General features: G+C 56.1%; 1 protein-coding gene across 3 annotated transcripts; it reads left to right on the top strand.

The window, feature by feature from the left end:
* The first annotated feature begins 2,565 nt into the window (after nucleotides 1-2,565).
* On the top strand, nucleotides 2,566-9,664 carry Ctu1 (cytosolic thiouridylase subunit 1). 3 transcript variants are annotated; one of them, XM_021245976.2, is made up of 3 exons: nucleotides 2,566-2,998; nucleotides 5,179-5,712; nucleotides 8,665-9,664. In XM_021245976.2, the coding sequence occupies exons 2-3, from the start codon at nucleotides 5,205-5,207 to the stop codon at nucleotides 9,195-9,197; spliced, it is 1,041 nt and encodes a 346-aa protein (XP_021101635.2). In that variant the 5' UTR covers nucleotides 2,566-2,998; nucleotides 5,179-5,204; the 3' UTR covers nucleotides 9,198-9,664. The 3 variants fall into 3 exon arrangements, with proteins under 3 accessions (XP_021101635.2, XP_021101634.2, XP_004867251.2); XM_021245975.2 differs by having other exon boundaries at nucleotides 2,589-2,998; nucleotides 5,011-5,712; XM_004867194.3 differs by lacking the exon at nucleotides 2,566-2,998 and adding an exon at nucleotides 3,009-3,197.
* The last annotated feature ends 8,059 nt before the right edge of the window (nucleotides 9,665-17,723 follow it).

Below are 17,723 nucleotides of genomic sequence, written 5' to 3'. Positions count from 1 at the left end.
TTGGGTTTTAATAATTATCTGTATGTATCATATATCATATACTGTGGAGTTGAGGATTGAACACAAGGCCTCTTCCATGCTAGGGAAGAACTCTCCTGTTGAGCTGCTTCCCCTGCTCTGTGCTGCACATTGTGATTCCCGATAACTTCAACTCAAAACAGAATTATGGAAGTTGTTAAGCTCTGTTAAGCCTCCAGGATAGACGCAATGAAATCTGACACTTCTCTGGAATGCTTTTTCTAGACTTTGGCTGCATACTGGAGGGTAGCCATGAAAACTCTCAAGGTTGTCCCAGCCAGCTTTTTCTCCATAGTCATTCCGGAGGAGAGCTAAGCATTCAGAATTGAGAAAAACGTTCACCCTCACCCAATAACCTTCATTCTCTTTTGTACTTGACCCTATTTAATTGTGTGTATGTAGTGTTTTACTGAATCTCTGATTTGGACATTGCTGATGAAATTTTAGCTCCTCATATTTAAACGTCATGTGTTCATTTATACACTAAGTGGGCATTTCTAGTATCAAGATCAGTGATAGAAGGACCTGACTCGGGCCTCCTTTCTGTATAACTTCATCCCTCAGCCAGTTTCTCACCAGAACAAAGTTCCCTGAAGAATCTGACTTTCCTGGTGTCTATGTACTTTGAGGTATCTGAAAGGGGAATGATAACCTGAGTTTTGTTTCTGTTAGAAAGGGTAAGTACAGTGAATTTATAGCTCCAGTTGGGGCCTCATTTAACAGAGTCTCTTTCTTCCAGTCACTCCCTTTTTAACTTCCTGAAATAAAGCATGAATAGAGGAGACATTTGAAATCTGAGTAGCAGGGCTTCTTCATTTTCTTTTGGGGGGGGCGGTTCTTCATTTTCTATGATGAGACAAACCTCAGGGAGCAGAGGAGGGTGGAGGCCAAGAGGCTGAGAGGATCCCAGAGTAAGAGTCTGAGGAGAAGAGGAAGAGGATAGAACATGACCTGGAGCGCATATCTATATCCATACATCTCTACATATGGATATAGATGTATATTCAATGAGTTCATATTCTCTGACAATACACATATACACACACTCATATGGACATAATGGTACCATATACTTTCTGTATATCTGTATATACATTGTGTAAATTCTTTACCAGTCATACGATTTTTCTTCCAGGCCATGGCTGGGGCAAGTGAGTTCTTCACCCCCATTCTCAGGCCCAGTTTGTTTCACCGAAGCTGCATGTTCTCGGGTTTGAAGATGAGGATACATGGAGGTCAGGCCCCAGTTCAGCCAGCCTAGTGTTGTGTGCAGTGCCAGAGCAGCCACAGATCTGGCCTCATGGTGGGAACAGCTGAGATGTTTCACACAACTTGAGGCCTTCATCTGGATGCAGAGAGTAGTATGAGAAGCCAACAGATCCAGTCCCTCCCTCCCTGCCACGGCCCAGACTGGCTCATCTGCCTCTTCCTGAGCCCATACAGCCTCTCTCATTCTGAACTCAGAGTGTGGATACTTTACAACCTGAGGAGACCTGGCACAATTTGATAGTTCTAAAGATGCCCAGGTATTCGTTGGACCTGCCTGAGTTGTGGCCTCTTGGAGCCCATCAAGATGGGGCAGACAATTCCTTCAGAATGCAGAGGGAACTAAAGTGGCCTCACTGTCTAACAGAGATCTGCAAAACAGACTAGAAGGAAGTTGGAAGAGAGCTGGACCTGGACCAAAACAGGAACTGAATGAGCACATTGCAGGGACAGACAGACAGACACACACACACACAACCTCTTTCCTCTGTATTAGGTGATCCTGAGTTCAGTGTATGAGGCCCTGTATGCCAGTTTTATCCACGGGAGTTGCCTAGCCCTGGGTGGATACTGTGACGAGTGCTGTGACCAGGACCAGATGGAGGCGCAGCCTTCGGAGATGTGTGATGCTCCCGAGACCAAAGCCTCCATGGTCAGAGATACAGAGTACCAGTAAGGCTGCGCCATGGTATCTTCTACCAGACAGTAACTGTTTAGGAGGGCGTCTGAATGACCCCACACAGGCAATGAATGCTGAGAACGGAAAGGTGGGTATGTCTTCCAATGCAGACTGAGCGGTTTGACTCATCCTGGTAGCACTAGGAAACCATGGAAGATCTTGAGAAGGGAAGATACAACGTTGGATCTGGGAACACTATGGAAAAGATTCGGGCATGGGGTGGGGATGGGGACGCTGGAGAAAGGGAAGCCTAAGAAATCTTTGGTTTCTTCATCTTGGAAGTCAGGGTCCACAGGGTCTCTGATAAATGAAAACTTCTCCATCAGCCATCTTGGCCTCCACTTCATTTACACGTGAAGGTAGCGTGCAGTCGTTTCACTGCCAGACACACATCTGCGCAGGGGACCCACGTGCACTCATTACCCAGAGCCAGGACATGTGCAGAGAAACCACATCCCAAATCGCTGACAGCTGACGTCCACAGAGAAACCCTTCGGCCCCACCAAGCTCCGCGTCCCGTCTACCTGCGCACGCGCACCACTACCACCCCCAGCAGGTCTCCGCCCACTCTGGCCCCATCCGCCAAATCTGCCCACTTCCCTCCCGCTTGTCCCACCTGCAACCCCACCTCAAAGGGTAGAAATCACATGCTCTGCAATCTCTTTAAGACTCTATACTGATCCAACAAAACTAGGAAATCAGCAGGCTGCAACTGAGCCTTTGAGGCATTCAGCACTGAGACTCTGAACTGCCATGGCAACCACTCTGCAAGCAGTTCCACCGCGTCTCACCACCTTGCGCAGGCGCAGAAAAAACAGCGCGGTGAGCAGAGGGAAACCAGGGGACGCATAGGTTGCTGGGAGTCGTAGGCCAAGCGGACCCAGAGCCACAGTCGCCCTGAAGTAGCTGTTGCATTCTGGGAGTAGTAGGCAAAGTAGCCTCAAAGCCTTATGGGAGTCGTAGTCTCAGAGCCACTTCCGTATCGGATTACGCGTGGTTGCTAGTTTGAAGGTTTTTGAGCTGCGTCCCGCTCAGGTGAGTGCACCCCACGCGGTTCGGTACGCGCGCCGCGCTCAGTGCCGCGGTGCTTTGGGAGAGTTGACGGTCTGTGGGGTGGTGACACTCGCCTCTGCGATTTCCAACGCCTGCGCCCCGCACGCGTCTGGTCGGCCTCTTGCCAGACCATGCTCTTCTCCTTGCCCGGATAAGAGCATCCTCCTGACCCCGACCCCAGGTGGGTACGTCTGGGAGCCCTCACCTGCCCTAGCACCTCTGTCCTGATGGAGCCACGTCACATTGTCCTTAGGACATGGCCGGATTCCTAGGGGAGGAGACCCTAGGATCTCTGTCCTGTCTGCGCACTTACTCTTCCTTCATCCCAGACACCTACCAACCCTGACCCGTGCAGCCCAGGTCATCTCTCCCTGACTGCTGCCACAGCCTCCGCTCTGGCTTCCTGTTTCTGCCTGCGCCCCGTACGTAGCCTTCCCTCACAATGGCTAATGGAATCCTTTTTAAAAGAACAGGTTCCTGCCTTGTGAGGGAGAAGCAGGTCAGGCTAGAGAATCTTGACGGCTCCCCCAGCAGGGATATTCAGCAGGGTATTTGGGAGATGAGCCTGCGTGTGCATCTGAGTATCCTGATTCAGAGCCACCCACAAACAGTGACAGGAAGGTGCTGAGTGGGACCTGAGGCCAGGAAGAGTGCTTCGCAAAAGCAGAGGAGCTGAAGGACAAACTCCAAGAGATGAGAGAGACGGTTGATTCAAAGCGAGGGGAGAAAAGGTTTCTAGGGGCATCGCTCAGCTCTGATGGGTGTGCCTGATGATCCTGGGCTGTGGGATGTGTCAGTGATGGGGGCAGAGGCAGGCATGTTCCCTATGTCCTTGAGAGTAGAGGGACTATGGTTGGGGGGATATGAGGTCAGGTGAAAGAAGCCAGACTGCCTAGGGCCCCAGAGCATCAGCATTTACTACCGTGAGATAAGACCCACAGACAGATGTGAAAACTGGGCAGGGGCCCCCTAGCTGTTGTATGGAGAAGAGCTGTGTGGAAGAGAGTTAGTGGCAGCAGGGAGATGAGTGAGCTGCATCCTGCAATGGTCCAGGAGAGAGGTGGCCCAGAGAAGGACGCCAGCAGTTGGAGACACTGTGTTTGGCTTCTACTGTTTTCAAAGTACAAATAGGATTTGCCATGTTCTCCTTCCTTGAGGATCTAGGATCTGAGTTCTCATGATGCTCCTGGAGAAGAGTCAGAACTTGACCTTGAGCCACCCACAGGGCGAGTGAGTGACAGGAGTGGTGAGAAAAAGAACAGTCCAGGTGCCCAGACCCCAAGGCTTCTGGCCTGAAAAGCTGAAGTGTGGAGCTGCCCTTTCCTGAAGAAGCCCTTTTGGTTAAAGGAATCGGGGATTTGGGGTTGGGCCCTGGCCTTGTGGAGGTTACAGACAGTAAATGCTGACTTATAAAACAGCAAGGTGAAGGGAGCTGTTGCTCCCCAGTTGAGGATGAGCAGACATTGGCACACCCTAGCTGGTCAGAGCCTGACGTGGTCTGAACCGGAAGGGGCCACTACAGTAGCCCAAGCTGGAGATGACCATGGCTTGGAGAGAGAAACTGAGCCTGGTGAGATTTTACGGGTTCCCTAGGTAGGCAGGGCCAAGGAAGATGGCTGGAAGGCTGGTGTCACGGCTGGGTGGGGAGGGATGAGGCAGGAAAGGGGAGAACTGAAATGGTCAATGGTGGGTTCACTCGCATCTCCAGGAGGCCAGAGAAGCTTGTGCACCTAAAACAAGTACAACTGTGTTGGAGGCAGAGATGCAATCCTCTTGCCTTTTTGTCTCTAGAGGAAGTGAACCACCAACAGGTTAGGTGACAGCCACCTTGTCCCTCAGATCAAGGCCATAGCAAAGTTGGCCCCCCTGCAGGATGTGCAACTGGTCCTCAAAGGCACCCCGGTCCCTCTGGAATGGACAAACCTCGTTCCAAGTATAACCTGCTTTTCTCTTCCTCTCTTTCCCCTTGAAAACAACTCTTCTCGGTGCATAAGGGGTACAAATCCAAGTCTTCCCGCAGACGGCGAAACCCTTTCCGCGGAACCCGGCAGAAACCTCCAATCCCAGCTCAGGACGAAGCTCCTCCCCGTGCCCACGTGTCCTGGTCCATTCCACACAGCGACGCCATCCAGGCCTCACGCGTCACCCACTTCTCTCCCCAGGAGACGCCGCGCCCCGTGACCCCGTGATGCCCGCCCCGACCTGCGCCTCCTGCCACGCGGCCCGCGCCGCCCTCCGCCGCCCACGCTCGGGGCAGGCGCTGTGCGGACCCTGCTTCTGCGCCGCCTTCGAGGCCGAGGTGCTGCACACGGTGGTCGCGGGCCGCCTGCTGCCGCCCGGCGCCGTGGTGGCCGTGGGCGCCTCGGGCGGCAAGGACTCCACCGTGCTCGCGCACGTGCTGCGGGAGCTCGCGCCGCGCCTGGACGTCGCGCTGCGCCTCGTGGCCGTGGACGAGGGCATCGGTGGCTACCGTGACGCGGCGCTGGCGGCTGTGCGACGCCAGGCGGCGCGCTGGGAGCTGCCGCTCACCGTCGTGGCCTACGAGGACCTCTTCAGGGGCTGGACGATGGACGCCGTGGCCCGCAGCACGGCCGGCACCGGCCGCGGCCGCTCCTGCTGCACCTTCTGCGGGGTGCTGCGGCGCCGAGCGCTGGAGGAAGGGGCGCGCCTCGTGGGAGCCACGCACATCGTGACCGGTGAGCGCATGCGTGGCAGAGGGAGGGAGCGCATGCGTGATACTGGGCACTTGCACAGGAGGACGCTAAAAGGCCCTGAGGCGCATGCCCAAGATGTGAGCCTGGATAGAGATCCTGGCCCAGGCCTAAGGGAAATAACCTAGGAAGGATACGGAATGTGCACATGCTCCAGTTTAGGGCCGAAGCTCCCTGAAAGCCCCCAGTACCCGGAGATAATGTACCAGGCAGGGCATTGTTACAAAGACTTGGGTCTGGTCTCCACACGTTGGCAAAGGAGTCAAGCTATAGAAGTCAGTTTCTGGGATTTAGATCTTTGGTCCTTCACTTATTTTTGTTTCTAACATGCTTGATTATCTTTCTCATCCTTTCCATCAACACACTGTCTCTCCTATGCCAGATCCAAATGGCGACCACAGCAAATTTCTTAAGCTCTCTGCACTTCTGTTTTCTCATCCCTGAAATAGGAGTATTACCCCAGTGTGGTGGTGAACGGCTGTAATCTCAGCACTGAGGGAGGCTGTGGCAGGAGGATTGTGAGTTCAAGCCTAGGGACTTAGCAAGACCTTGTGTCAAAAAATTAAAAAGCTGGAATGTAGCTCAGTGTGAAGGCCCTGGGTTCAGAAAAGAAAAAAAAGCCCAGTTGTATTAATGGCATCTAACTCATACATTGATTATGACAATTAGACAAGTTAGTAAGAGTAAACAATGTGCACATGTATGTATATATGTCATCTTTAGGCATAAATATAGAGGTTATTTTCATTCATCATTAGTATAGTTGTTATTTCATTATTTGTAGGCATAAATATAGGTGTTATTTTCATTATCTTTTCATATTTCATTAATAATTTCATTATCTTCATTATGTATAATATAATGTCATTACATATAAATATATACATGTAGTATAATATACATGTGGTATATTATATGTATATTACACATATATGTGATAGTAGCATCATCCTTGTGCTAGGGCTAAAAATACAGTTAGGCACAATTCCTAATATTGCAGAGTTCTCATACAAAATTATAAGTGATCATAAATGTTACTGAAGAAAATGTATGGGCTGTGTATGCAAAAAGAGGACTTTATGACATGAGAGGGAGTCAGAGAAGCTGAGATCCGAAGGCTTGAGGTGAAAGGAACCAAGGACTGTGGCAGAGGAAATCAGTGGAGCCAAGAACTCCTTTGTGGCAGGAGGCCAGACAGCAAGGGGAGAAAAGGCTGGAGCTGTCGGAAGACTTCAGGTCTTACCCTTCAGGCAGCGGGGAATCCTGTGAAAGTGAAAAGGTCTTTGAAAAACTCAAGGATAGAGCCAAGGAGACCAGTTAGGAGGAGGGCAGGCACCCTCATCTACTGAGAGATGATGGTGGCAGGAGGCCGGAAGGGGAGATTCAACACATTCAGGGGTACAGAAGTCAAGGTACATCTGTGTTTCTTCTCCCACTGTGCTAGCGCATGGATTCTGGGGATGGCAGACTGAGCTTCATTCACTACTTTAGCACCTCCCTTACTATGTACACTTGGACAAATCCCTGGATCTCGGGGCCTTAGCTTTCTCTGATGAAAAACAGGGAGAACAATCCTTCCCACATAAGAGTGGTCAGTATAAAAGAATGAAATCTTGCCTTGGGCCTTAAAATTAATTTGTTAGAATCACGTATTATTAATTGTGCTTGTAAAAATAATGAAAGCTTCCAGAAAAATCCCTCATTTATAAAAGTGATTCCTACCCTTTGTTTATATAATCTGTTTTCAAAGGCATTTTGCAATAATTATTCTAATTATTGAGCTCTCAGATGGGTTGTAATGACAAGGTGTGGAGCAGATCCAGCCTCCTGTGAGTCACACGGTTTGTAACCTGAAGTCACCAGGCTCTCGGGCAGTAAACATTTAGTCAGACATAGTTTCCAGGTACAAAGACACCTGCTCTCAAGGTCTCTTGGCGGGTACCTTTAGAAAGTAACTGTAACTGCACACATAATCAGAGCAAAGTTCTTGGTGGGTTTCACCTCATGAACTGGGGCTTCTCAGCTTAAGCACTTCTGGGGCCAGGTAATTGTGCACTGCAGGATTTTAGCAGCGTCCCCAATGCCCACTGCTTGCTGGTATCACCCCACCCTGTCATGACAGCCCTACATGTCTCTCTAGGCTTTGCTAATATCCCTGAAGGGAGGGCAATTAGGCAGAATCACCCCTAGTTGAGAACCATCAAATACAACTTGACAGAGACACAGAGTAAGCATGGATTTGGTTTCCATTTTATGGTAAGTAGTAAACAAAGATAACAGAAACACATAGTCTCTGTGGCCAGAGGTACTATGTCAAGCATGATTAGTTTCCAGTTGCTGCCATGACAAATTATCCTTGTAGTTGTGGTGGTCAGAGACCCTGCAGGGTTCTCTCCCCAGGCTAACACCAAGGTGTTAGCAGGGTTGATATCCTGTGGAGAAGCTTCTCTGCCTCCTCTAGCTACCAGAGTCTACAGAAATCCCTGGCTCCTGGCCGTTCCTTCTTCTTCAGAGCCAGCCTTGGCCGATTGATTCCTCAGGGTGCAAAGCTCTGACCCTTACTCCTGCCCTCACAGCTGCCATCCTGACTCTGCTGCCTCCCTCTTCCACTTCAGGGAGCTTTGTGATTGTGTGGCACCTGCCGAGTCATCCGGGGTACTCTCCCTCTACAAGTCAGCGCCCCAACCCCAGTTCAGCCTGCAGCCTTAACTCCCCTTTGCCCTGTAACCCAACACAGCCCCAGGTTCCCTGGATTAGGAAGGACAGGGACCTGGGCCCCTGGGGGTGGGGCTACAGGAGCAACCTGGGGCTCCCTATGTGCAGGGGCGACAACCACAGGGCCTGGTGCAGCAGGCGGGTGCCAAGCGCGCCCCGAGTCCTCCGGAGCAGCTGTGCGGGCTTCTGGCTGTGCCCACGCTCACCCGCGTCTCTCCGCAGGCCACAACGCCGACGACATGGCCGAGACGGTGCTCATGAACTTCCTGCGCGGCGACGCGGCACGGCTGGCCCGGGGCGGGGGCCTGGGCTCTCGGGGCGAGGGGGGCGCCCTGCCGCGCTGCCGCCCGCTGCAGTTCGCCTCGCAGAAGGAGGTGGTGCTGTACGCGCACTTCCGCCGCCTCGACTACTTCTCCGAGGAGTGCGTGTACGCGCCCGAGGCCTTCCGCGGCCACGCGCGCGACCTGCTCAAGCGCCTGGAGGCGGTGCGGCCCACGGCGGCGCTGGACCTCGTGCACTCGGCCGAGCGCCTGGCGCTGGCCCCGGCCGTGCGGCCCCCGCGGCCCGGCGCCTGCTCCCGCTGCGGGGCGCTGGCCAGCCGCGCGCTCTGCCAGGCCTGCGCACTGCTGGACGGCCTGGCCCGCGGCCGGCCCCGCCTGGCCATCGGCGAGCGCGAGCACCGAGGCGGAGGGGACGCGGAGGGGACGCGGGGCCGCGCCCGAGCCGCCGTGGAGGCCGCCGCCGCCGCCCTATAGGGCCCGGGACTCCGAAGAAAGGGGAGCTGCCTCGGCCCGGCCCCCACGCGGGCTTGGGAGGGGACGGGCCGTGACCTTGTGACCCAGACCTGTGAGCTTGCTGAGCGCCGCTGTGGGGTCTGCGCAGCTCAGGGTGGCCCTGTGCCCGGCCCTGCGCTGACATCGGGAAAGTCACCCGCAGGGTGGCTCGTGGCCTTCACAGTCGCTGTCTGGACGCCTCTGCCCGTGCCTCCCGCCCAGCAGGCTGCTCCTCGCCTCGTCCCCCACCCCACGTGGCTCCACGGCGCCCTGATGTTATGGGGACCCCCCCCCATCCGCATCCTTCCCCACCTGAACCTCGCCTGGCGCCTCCGTGGCTTTGGAGGCTTTGGAGGCGGAGGTGGGTGAGCCTGGGCTAGTGACTAAACCCCACTGATCCTCCCTGTTCTCCTCTGAGAATAAAATCAAGTCGCTGTGGGAAGGACTCAGTGCTGTGTGACTTGGCCGATCATATTCGGGTTTGGCCACCCCAGGGCTCTTGGTTTGGGGGTTGCTGTCCAGGAGGTAGGGAAGTCCAGACCCTGACGCTTCCTGCCTGACCCGTGGTGTTATCCTAGGGTTACTGAGCGTCAGGTTTTCACTCCACAAACATTTATCAAGCACCTCCTTTGTGTGTTTTAAGACAGAGTCGTGCTAAATTGTCCAGGCTGGGCTTAAACTTTTGATCCTCCTGCCTCAGCCTCTCAGATTTCTGGGATTCCAGGAATGGGCCACTACTCCCAGATCTTGGATTTTTTTCTAAACCTGGTGTTAGGTGTTTGGAGGGCTTTGGTTCTTGGAGTCCGTCCAATTTCCATTTTTTAAAACTTACTCTGGCTGCTGTGAGGAGAATGGGCTGTAGGGGGCGCAAGACGATTAACATGGATTGTCCAGAATGATGCTTGACCGAGCCAAGTTCCTTCCCCCTAGGCTCAGTGATGTGAGGGATGGCTCTGGTCCCTCCTTTGATGAAGGGGTTAGGCCTGCTTGCCTGCTGTTTCTGCAAGCCCAGCGCTCTGCCTGCCGCTTTAGTGAGGCCTCCGCAAACTCAGAAGCTGCTGTTCTCAGCTGTGGCCACTAGGGCCCGCTGTGCCCTCACCTGTGCAGCAGGTGGCCGGTGACATCAGGTCTTCAGGCCGCGGGAGACAGAGAGTCGATCCGCAGAGATGGTTAGGCCCCACAGAAGCATGCACGCTTCTTTTTTTTTTTTTTTTGGTACCGGGGATCAAATTCGGGTCCTTGCGCCTGCGCAGCAGGAGGCGAAACCACTAAGCTAAATCCCTGGCCCACAAATTGGAATCTTTTTTCACACTTCTGACTGAAGAGTCTTGTGGTCATTTATTCAACAAGCATTCACTAGCACTGTGAGATTTGTGATACCAGTGAGCAAAACCCAAACCTGCCCTTGCCACAGATTGAACACACACTGGGAGGAGTAGCATGTGTCGTGTGCGAGGTGGGGACCAGCGTGAGGACAGGCATGTCGTGTGCATTCACGAAGGGTGACGGGAGGCTGAGGAGAAGGTGGCTTCAGGTGAAGACCTGTGCCCTGGAGCAGAGCAGCTCCCGCCCACCCGGGGAGGAGAGGCCGGAGCAGGCAGCTGCCCGGGCCGGCGTTGGGGTTGAGGGCGGGGGAGACAAGGATCACGGCTTTGGCTTTGTTCACACTGCCAACACTTCCTGGCACCACCCAGCGCCGGGCCTGCAGGGCGTTGGGGAGCAGCTGAGTCAGCCTGTCCCTGCCCTCAGCGGGCTCCCCATCAGGTGCTGGAGCCGGGCAGGCAGCTGGCAAGTCGGGACCACAGGGTTGCGTGCCACCGAGAGGGTCGGGGAGGACACGGGAGCCAGAGGTGGGGCGCCCAGCATGGACGCTTCCTGAAGGGGGAGGTGCGTACGGAGACCCGGGGTGGGTAAGAGCGAGCTGAGGAGGGGAGAGGGCGGCTGCGGCGGGCAGGGGCTCCTGTGTGGCCAGACCTCGCGGGCGCCGGTCCCAGAGGCGCTCAGCGGGCAGCGCCAGGGCCCACGTCCACGGCCGTGGGGTGGGGGAGGCTGGGGCAGCTGAGACCCCCGGGCGGCATCAGTGCTCCCAAGGACTGGAAGTGGAACCCGTACCTGGGCTCGAAGATGTCGGTCGACAAGATGTCGCCTAAGCAGGCAAAGCCAAAGTGAAGGTGGCTTCCCCAGGCGGAGGCCGCTGTCCACAACGGAGAGGGGAGGAAGGACAGAAACTCGAGGCGCAGGCCCGGTTGCTGTGGCAAGAGGAGGAGCCCCCAGGAAGCACTGGGGCCTGAAGCTGGGCGGAGGCCCGGGCCCGGGGGCTTTGGCTGAGGCCTCTGGCCATGGTAAAGCCCCATGTGGACGCCAGAGGCCTTGCGTGCTGTTGACCGTGGCAGTGGGTCTGTGAAACGCCAGCGTCCCGGCCCTGGGCTCAGGGGTGTTCTGCCCTGCGGACCTTGGGAAGCCAGCCCGGGAGAGGCAGGCTCCCCCACCGCCACCTCTGGGTGATGTCCCGGGCTGGGGAGCGGAGCCCTCACGAGGCAGGAAGGGCACAGGCGACGGAAGCAGCGGTTCTGCAATGGCCTCACTTTCCAGCCTGTTCTCACAGGGCCATGCCAGGTACCAGGCTGGGCTCTGGGGGCCGCTGCCCTCATGAAGCCCCAGTGCGTGATGCCACTTCTCCCTCGGATGTTTGCTAAGGCCTGGGGCGCGGGGCAGAGCCCTGCAGACCCCGGCCTGTCTGTGGGAGACAGACAAGTAGTGAGAATAACTAAATAAAACACAAGGGACGTCCAGCGGCGCTCAGTGCCATAGAGAGAAAAATACAGCCACAAGAAGCAGCAAACACAAAGCAATTACAGATTAAAGTAAGGCACAGGAAGGAAAACACCCAGGGCTGAGACAGGAATTAGAAGAGAATGCTGGCAAGGGGAAGGCGACCTTCAAGCTGAGATCTGCAGGAGGAGGACAGGCAGAGCGGTGGGAAGTAGTGAGTCCAGGCAGCGGGAAGAGCACAGACAAAGGCCCCGGGGTAGGAAGGCATGAGCCAGATGGTGCTCAAAGGGGCTCAGAGGAGCCCAGGGGTCTAGCACAGCTCCCGATGGAGAGATGAGGATGGAAGGACAGACAGATGCTAGCCAAGGCTGCTTGGGTGTGTTTAGGTTTTGTTACAGCTGCAGTGGAGATTCATGATATCCAGCAGGTTTCAGGGAGATGTTTGGATTTAAGACTTAGATGCGGAGTGTGGAATGCACTCGCCTGGGGTGGGAGCAGTGGGAGGAGCCCAGTGTGGAAGCAGCAGGACCAGCTTGATGCTGTCACACCTGTGCAGGTGAGAGGTAAGGGTTTGAGCTGTGTTGAGGGGATGCAGAGGACAGGAGGGTGGATTCCCCCCTGGCTGTCCTGGTGCTAAGTGACCGGAATTGCCACTGGGGAGGCAGCGACCTGAGCAGCTGAGGACATGGGGGAGACTCGGGGCTGAACAGGAGTCGATGGGTCAGAGATGGAGGGCTCCCAGGTTCACACACACGGAACTGCCTGGCAGCTGGCGGGTACAGGTACTGACTCACACACTTCTGAGAGGCGACCAGAGATCCACGTGGGACCCACAGCAGAGCCACGCTGGGGCAGGTGGGCTGGGGTTCGAATCCCAGCACTGCCTCTTGCTCACCCTGCAACAGCGGGCACCTGGCCCCACCCCACCCCCGCCCCGTTTCCTCGTCTGGGAGCTGGCATTGTGTGTCATCTTGCAGGCAGAAGGGAGAACTGAGGCATAGCATGTGGTGGGCCCTAAAATATCTCCAACCCAGAGCCCCGGGGACCCAGGGAAGGCAGAGGGGCATCTGTCTGCCCTCCCATGAGACTCGCTGAACACCCTGTCCTAGGGACCCGGGCTCTGTCAGGAAACACTAGCGGGAAGTTTAATGCTCAGCTGATCTGGGTTCAAGTCCTGGCTCTGCCTCTTGCACAAGCCGCTTCTGATAAGCCAGTTACCCCTGTCCTGGCACCCAGGAGTCCTGGACCTCTTAGGGTTTCCTGGGGATCGAATGGCGTGTGCCAGGCCCACCTGCCTGTCACTGTACACGGAGACACGGGGAGTCGGGGCCATGAGCAAAGGGGGCTCCCAGCTTACCAGCCCCGTGACCTCCCCATGGCTGAGACCCCGGCCCCGCCTCCCGCCTGTCCACAGCCACACCCACCGCCTCTGTCTCCACTTCTGCAACCACAGAGCCCCGCAGCGCACACCCTGACGCAGCCTCCTGTGCAGCTGACGCTGTGGGCGGCTCTGCCCTTCCTGTTCCTCCACCCCAAAGACAGCGGCCTCCCCTGCAGCCTCCCCACCAGGCCCTCCCTGTGCTTCTCCTGCACCCAAGTCCACTCCTTCCCTCTGCCTGCCCTCAGCTCCCTTCCCAGCATCCCCGCGGCTATCTTGGTCAGGCCTGTGACTCCTCTGCCTCCACCCGGGCTGCCTGGGAAAAGTGACCAACACAATCGCCCCACTTGCGAGATGGTGCCCCTTAAAACGCGCCATCACCTATTCCACACGGGCACCTCCTCCACTGTCCTCGGCCTCCCGAGCCCCACCTGCCCAGGGGCCCCCGAGATCAGCTGGCTGCCATCTTGCAAGAGGAAACAAAGCCACTGGACAAACTCGGACTTCCTGCCACCTGACACTCCACGCGCACCCAGGCCGCCCTTCCCTCTTCCTGCAACAATGAAAGAGGTGTCTTTGCCTTTGCTGCTAATCCCACTGCCCAGCGGCTGCCCCTCTGCCCCATGTCCCGGGGGGCAAAGAGCTCTCACCTGGGCTGGAGTCACGGCCACCTCTTAGCATTGCACACCCTGGTGAATGACCCAACACCCTCTCAGCTTCCCGCCCCCACAGTGAGGGCTACCAAGTAACTCAGGGACACCTGAGTTCTCACACCAGCAGGGAAGGATCGGTGAGTTCATTCTTCTGGCATGCGTTAAAATCCTGTTGGACACAGGCAAGTGCGTGCCACAGGGCCAGGAGAAAGAAGGCTTAGGGTAGTTGTAGAGTTCACATGCTGCCTTTTACCAAGTGACCTCGGACAAGCCACTTCCTCTCTCTCAGTCTCAGTTTCCCAGTCTGTGCAGTGAGGACAACACATTATGTATCCTGTGGAGCCAGACTTTCCATGACCTCGACACCTTCATCTTCCACTCTACTCCAGCTACACTGGTCTTGCTGAGGACTCACCAGAGCGCCTCTATCACAGGGCCTTTGCATGCATTTCTTTCCTAAGTCCTTGTAACTCCTAAAATTATATACTGTATTCATTTTCTTTTTCTTCAAGAACATAAGGCACTTCAAGAATATTTTTGGTCTATTTTGTTCATTATTGTTTTCCCAGTAACTAGAAACACGATGGAGAAATAGGTGGATGGATGGATGGAGAGGTGGGTGGGTGGATGGATGAGTGGGTGGGTGGGTACACAGTAGATACTCAACAAATACTGGTTGAGATGAGGGAGGGAAGGGAAAGAAAGGCAGATAGGAGAGAGGAAGAAAAAGAGGGAGGGAGCAAGCTAACACCCACAAAGAATTTAGTTGGATAAACAAAATGTGATATGGCCACGCAAGGGAATATTACTCAGCCTTTAAAAGGAAGGAAATTCTAATCAGTGCTGCAACCTGAGTGACTCACGAGGGCATTATGCTAAGTAAAATAAGCCAGACACGGAAGGACAAACATTGTGCTTCCTGTTGTACAAGGCACCTGGAGGAGTCAAGTTCGAGATAAAGGAGCGTGGTTTCGGGGTCTGGAAAGAGGGGGAGCGGAAAGTGTTTAATGGATGCTGAGTTTCACTGGGGACCGTGAAAAAGTTTTGGGGAGACGGACAGTAGTGAGGGCTGCTCGACAACGTGGATGTGCTCCACCCCGCTAAACTGGACTGAAAATGGTTAAAATCATGAATGTATGTACATTTCACCACCACGAAAGGCTGTGATTTTCCTGAAAGTCTACACCGCAAGCAGCAATGAAAAAGAAGGCCTTGTGCGGTGCCTGGCTGTGCAGAGCACTCAGTAAACATCTGCTTGTCCGTTTGTTCTCGGCTCCCGGTTACTGCTCTCAAACCGCAGTCTGCGCCCGCCCGGCGTCCACCCCATCCCGCCCAGGTCATGGCCTCCTTGCGGTGAGCTCAGCTCCCCCGAAGCCCTCTCTCCTGAGCCCCCTGAGCCCGGTCCTCCTCGGGGATCTCACACTGCGCGCAGCCTGCCTGCCACTGTCCCTGACCAGCCTCCAGCCCCAGCCCGGAGTCCCCAGCCAGAGCCCGGGCCGCCCGCTCTCCTCCCTCAGACTCGGCGCTCAAACCGCCTCTATGTGGAGTTCAGGCCCCTGCTGCATCTGGCCTCTCTGCTCTCCCCACCAGACTCCTTCACACACACACACACACACACACACACACACACACACACACTCTCTCTCTCCAGCCACCCTTTGGAGGCTCCTCCTCACGTCTGGTGCTCCCTCGGGCTCGGGCTCGGGACGCTCGGTGGAGTCTCAAGTCGCTGCCTTAGCCGACCTGCAAAACGGAGGGAGGCCCGGACAGTGGCTGTGCCTTCATGCGTTCATGCGTTGCTTCGTTCATGCGTTTGTCCGCCTGTGTGTCTAGTGCCCACCTCACAGCCCAAGCCAGCCTAGCCGTGGCGGGCTGGCCACGCTCCTTCCTGATGCACCCCCAGCCTTCTCCTGGCCACTCTGGGGCTCCCCGGGGCCTTCCCTGAAGCTTGGCTCTTTCCAGGAACATGAATTCCATTTGGTTTTTAACTCTTTAGTTGATGGTAGACTCAGCTGAAGTCCCTCACCTACAGGACAGACTCTGACGTGCCCTTCCTCACCTGCCCTGCATGGGGACACCTGGGTACGGAGACCCTGTTACCTAGGCTGTGGGTCTCACCCCATGTCCACTGCTTGGCTGCATCTCCTTGCGTGTGTGCGCACACCCACTCGTGTGGGGCTCCGCGTCGCTTCGTCCCAGGGTGGATCCTGGTAACCCTCCCACGTCAATGCCCACAGCTCACCGAGAGCAGTGCTGCACACTTGTGACCCCAGAAGTCCTGGAGGCTGAGGCAGGAGGATCTCACATTTGAGTCCAGCCTGAGCAATTTAGCAAGACCTTGCCTCAAAGTATACAAATAAAAAAGGGTGGGGATGTAGCTCAGTGTGAAGGCTTGGGCTCCATCCCCAGTACCACACGCGCGTGAGCACACACACACTGACCCACACTGCATACTACCACAGGTCAGCTCCCTCGAACTCCCCACCCCTGTGTTCCCAGAGGATTCTTTAGGGAGGGTTTGGTCCCCGGGGCAGAGAAAGGCTGGGACTGTGGACGCAGCCTGTGAAGAAGTGGCTGGGAACCCGTCCGGGGTAGGCAAGGGAGAGCACAGGCGGGAAGCCTCCTGAGTCACCGCGTGGCCCAGGACAGGACTGCCAAGGCCCAGAGACAAATTACAATCATTAGGGAGTTTAAGAGGCTGGGGGAGGGGCTGTGACGAGCAGCCCTCCCCCAAGACCGGACGGACCCCCAGTCCTAGGCCCTCCCACAGGCAGGCTGGACCTTTTCCCCTCTCACCCACCCCACCCGCTGTTATCCCTGGGCCTCCCTCCCTCTCCCCAAGTCTCCAGCTCTGCCTCAGCCTGTGTACCCTGTCCCTCCCCACCCCTTTGCAGGGCCCAAGCTGGGCCCAGCCGCCCTGGTGCTGACCCTCCTCCCCCTGCACCTCAGAACCGTCAGGGCCCAGCTCCCAGGCCTCCTGCCTGCCTCACACTTGTGCCGTCCTGGGCTCCGTCTGCCCCGTCTCCTGCGGCGCCCCCAGCCCCTCTGTCTGTGTCTGCTTCACCTGTCGGTGCCATTGCCCCCAGACTCCTGCTGTCTGTCACCTGGCTGTCCTCTCCCTTCCACTTTCTTCCTTCCACTCGAGTTCCTGCGTCCTCGCTGTCTCCCTGCCTGTCCTTGCTGCCTCTCCAGTGTCACTGGGCCGCTCCCTCTCTGGGTCTTGCTTTTACCCACCTTCCCCTGACCGGCCATCTTCATTTTCTTTCCCCTTCCTCCGTCTCTCTCCTCTCCACCTGCAGCACGCCCCTCTCTGCACCTGTTTCCTTCCCCGTGTCTCTGCCTTCACTTCCTACTTCCCCTTCGGCCCAGCCCCTTGCTCTCCTCCCTCGGCTGCCTGCATCCCAGCTCCCTCCTCTGAGCCCCCTCCCTGATTTCGCCAGCCCACCAGCAAGGCTACGCCTCTGCCTCACCTCTGGAAGGGACACCCTCCCTGTCCACGCTGCCCAGATTCCTCCCAAATTATCGAATCTTTCGAGGGCGGGTTCTTGTTAACGACTGTGGCTGCTCCTCGGCCCCAAAGGGGTGGAAGGGCAGGGGAAGCCGGAGTCCGGGCAGGGAAACCAGACAATAAAAATGGAATGTGACCCGAAGGGCACTGGGGCAGGGCCCAGATGGGGATAAAAGGCTTTGCTGGCTCTACTAGGA

Source organism: Heterocephalus glaber, unplaced genomic scaffold, assembly GCF_053883595.1.
Source record: "Heterocephalus glaber isolate CG9 unplaced genomic scaffold, H.glaber_assembly_v1.0 deba00001745, whole genome shotgun sequence".
In the NCBI taxonomy this organism is placed as follows: Eukaryota; Metazoa; Chordata; class Mammalia; order Rodentia; family Bathyergidae; genus Heterocephalus; species Heterocephalus glaber.
The sequence above is the reverse complement of the archived record's forward strand: the minus strand, read 5'-3'. Positions and strand labels throughout refer to the sequence as shown.

Excerpts from the sequence above, each read along its gene's own strand:
- Ctu1 (XM_021245976.2), top strand. The coding sequence starts at position 5,205 with ATGCCCGCCCCGACCTGCGCCTCCTGCCACGCGGCCCGCGCCGCCCTC. Across the intron at positions 5,713-8,664 it reads AGCCACGCACATCGTGACCG|GCCACAACGCCGACGACATG; the intron begins GTGAGCGCATGC and ends GTCTCTCCGCAG.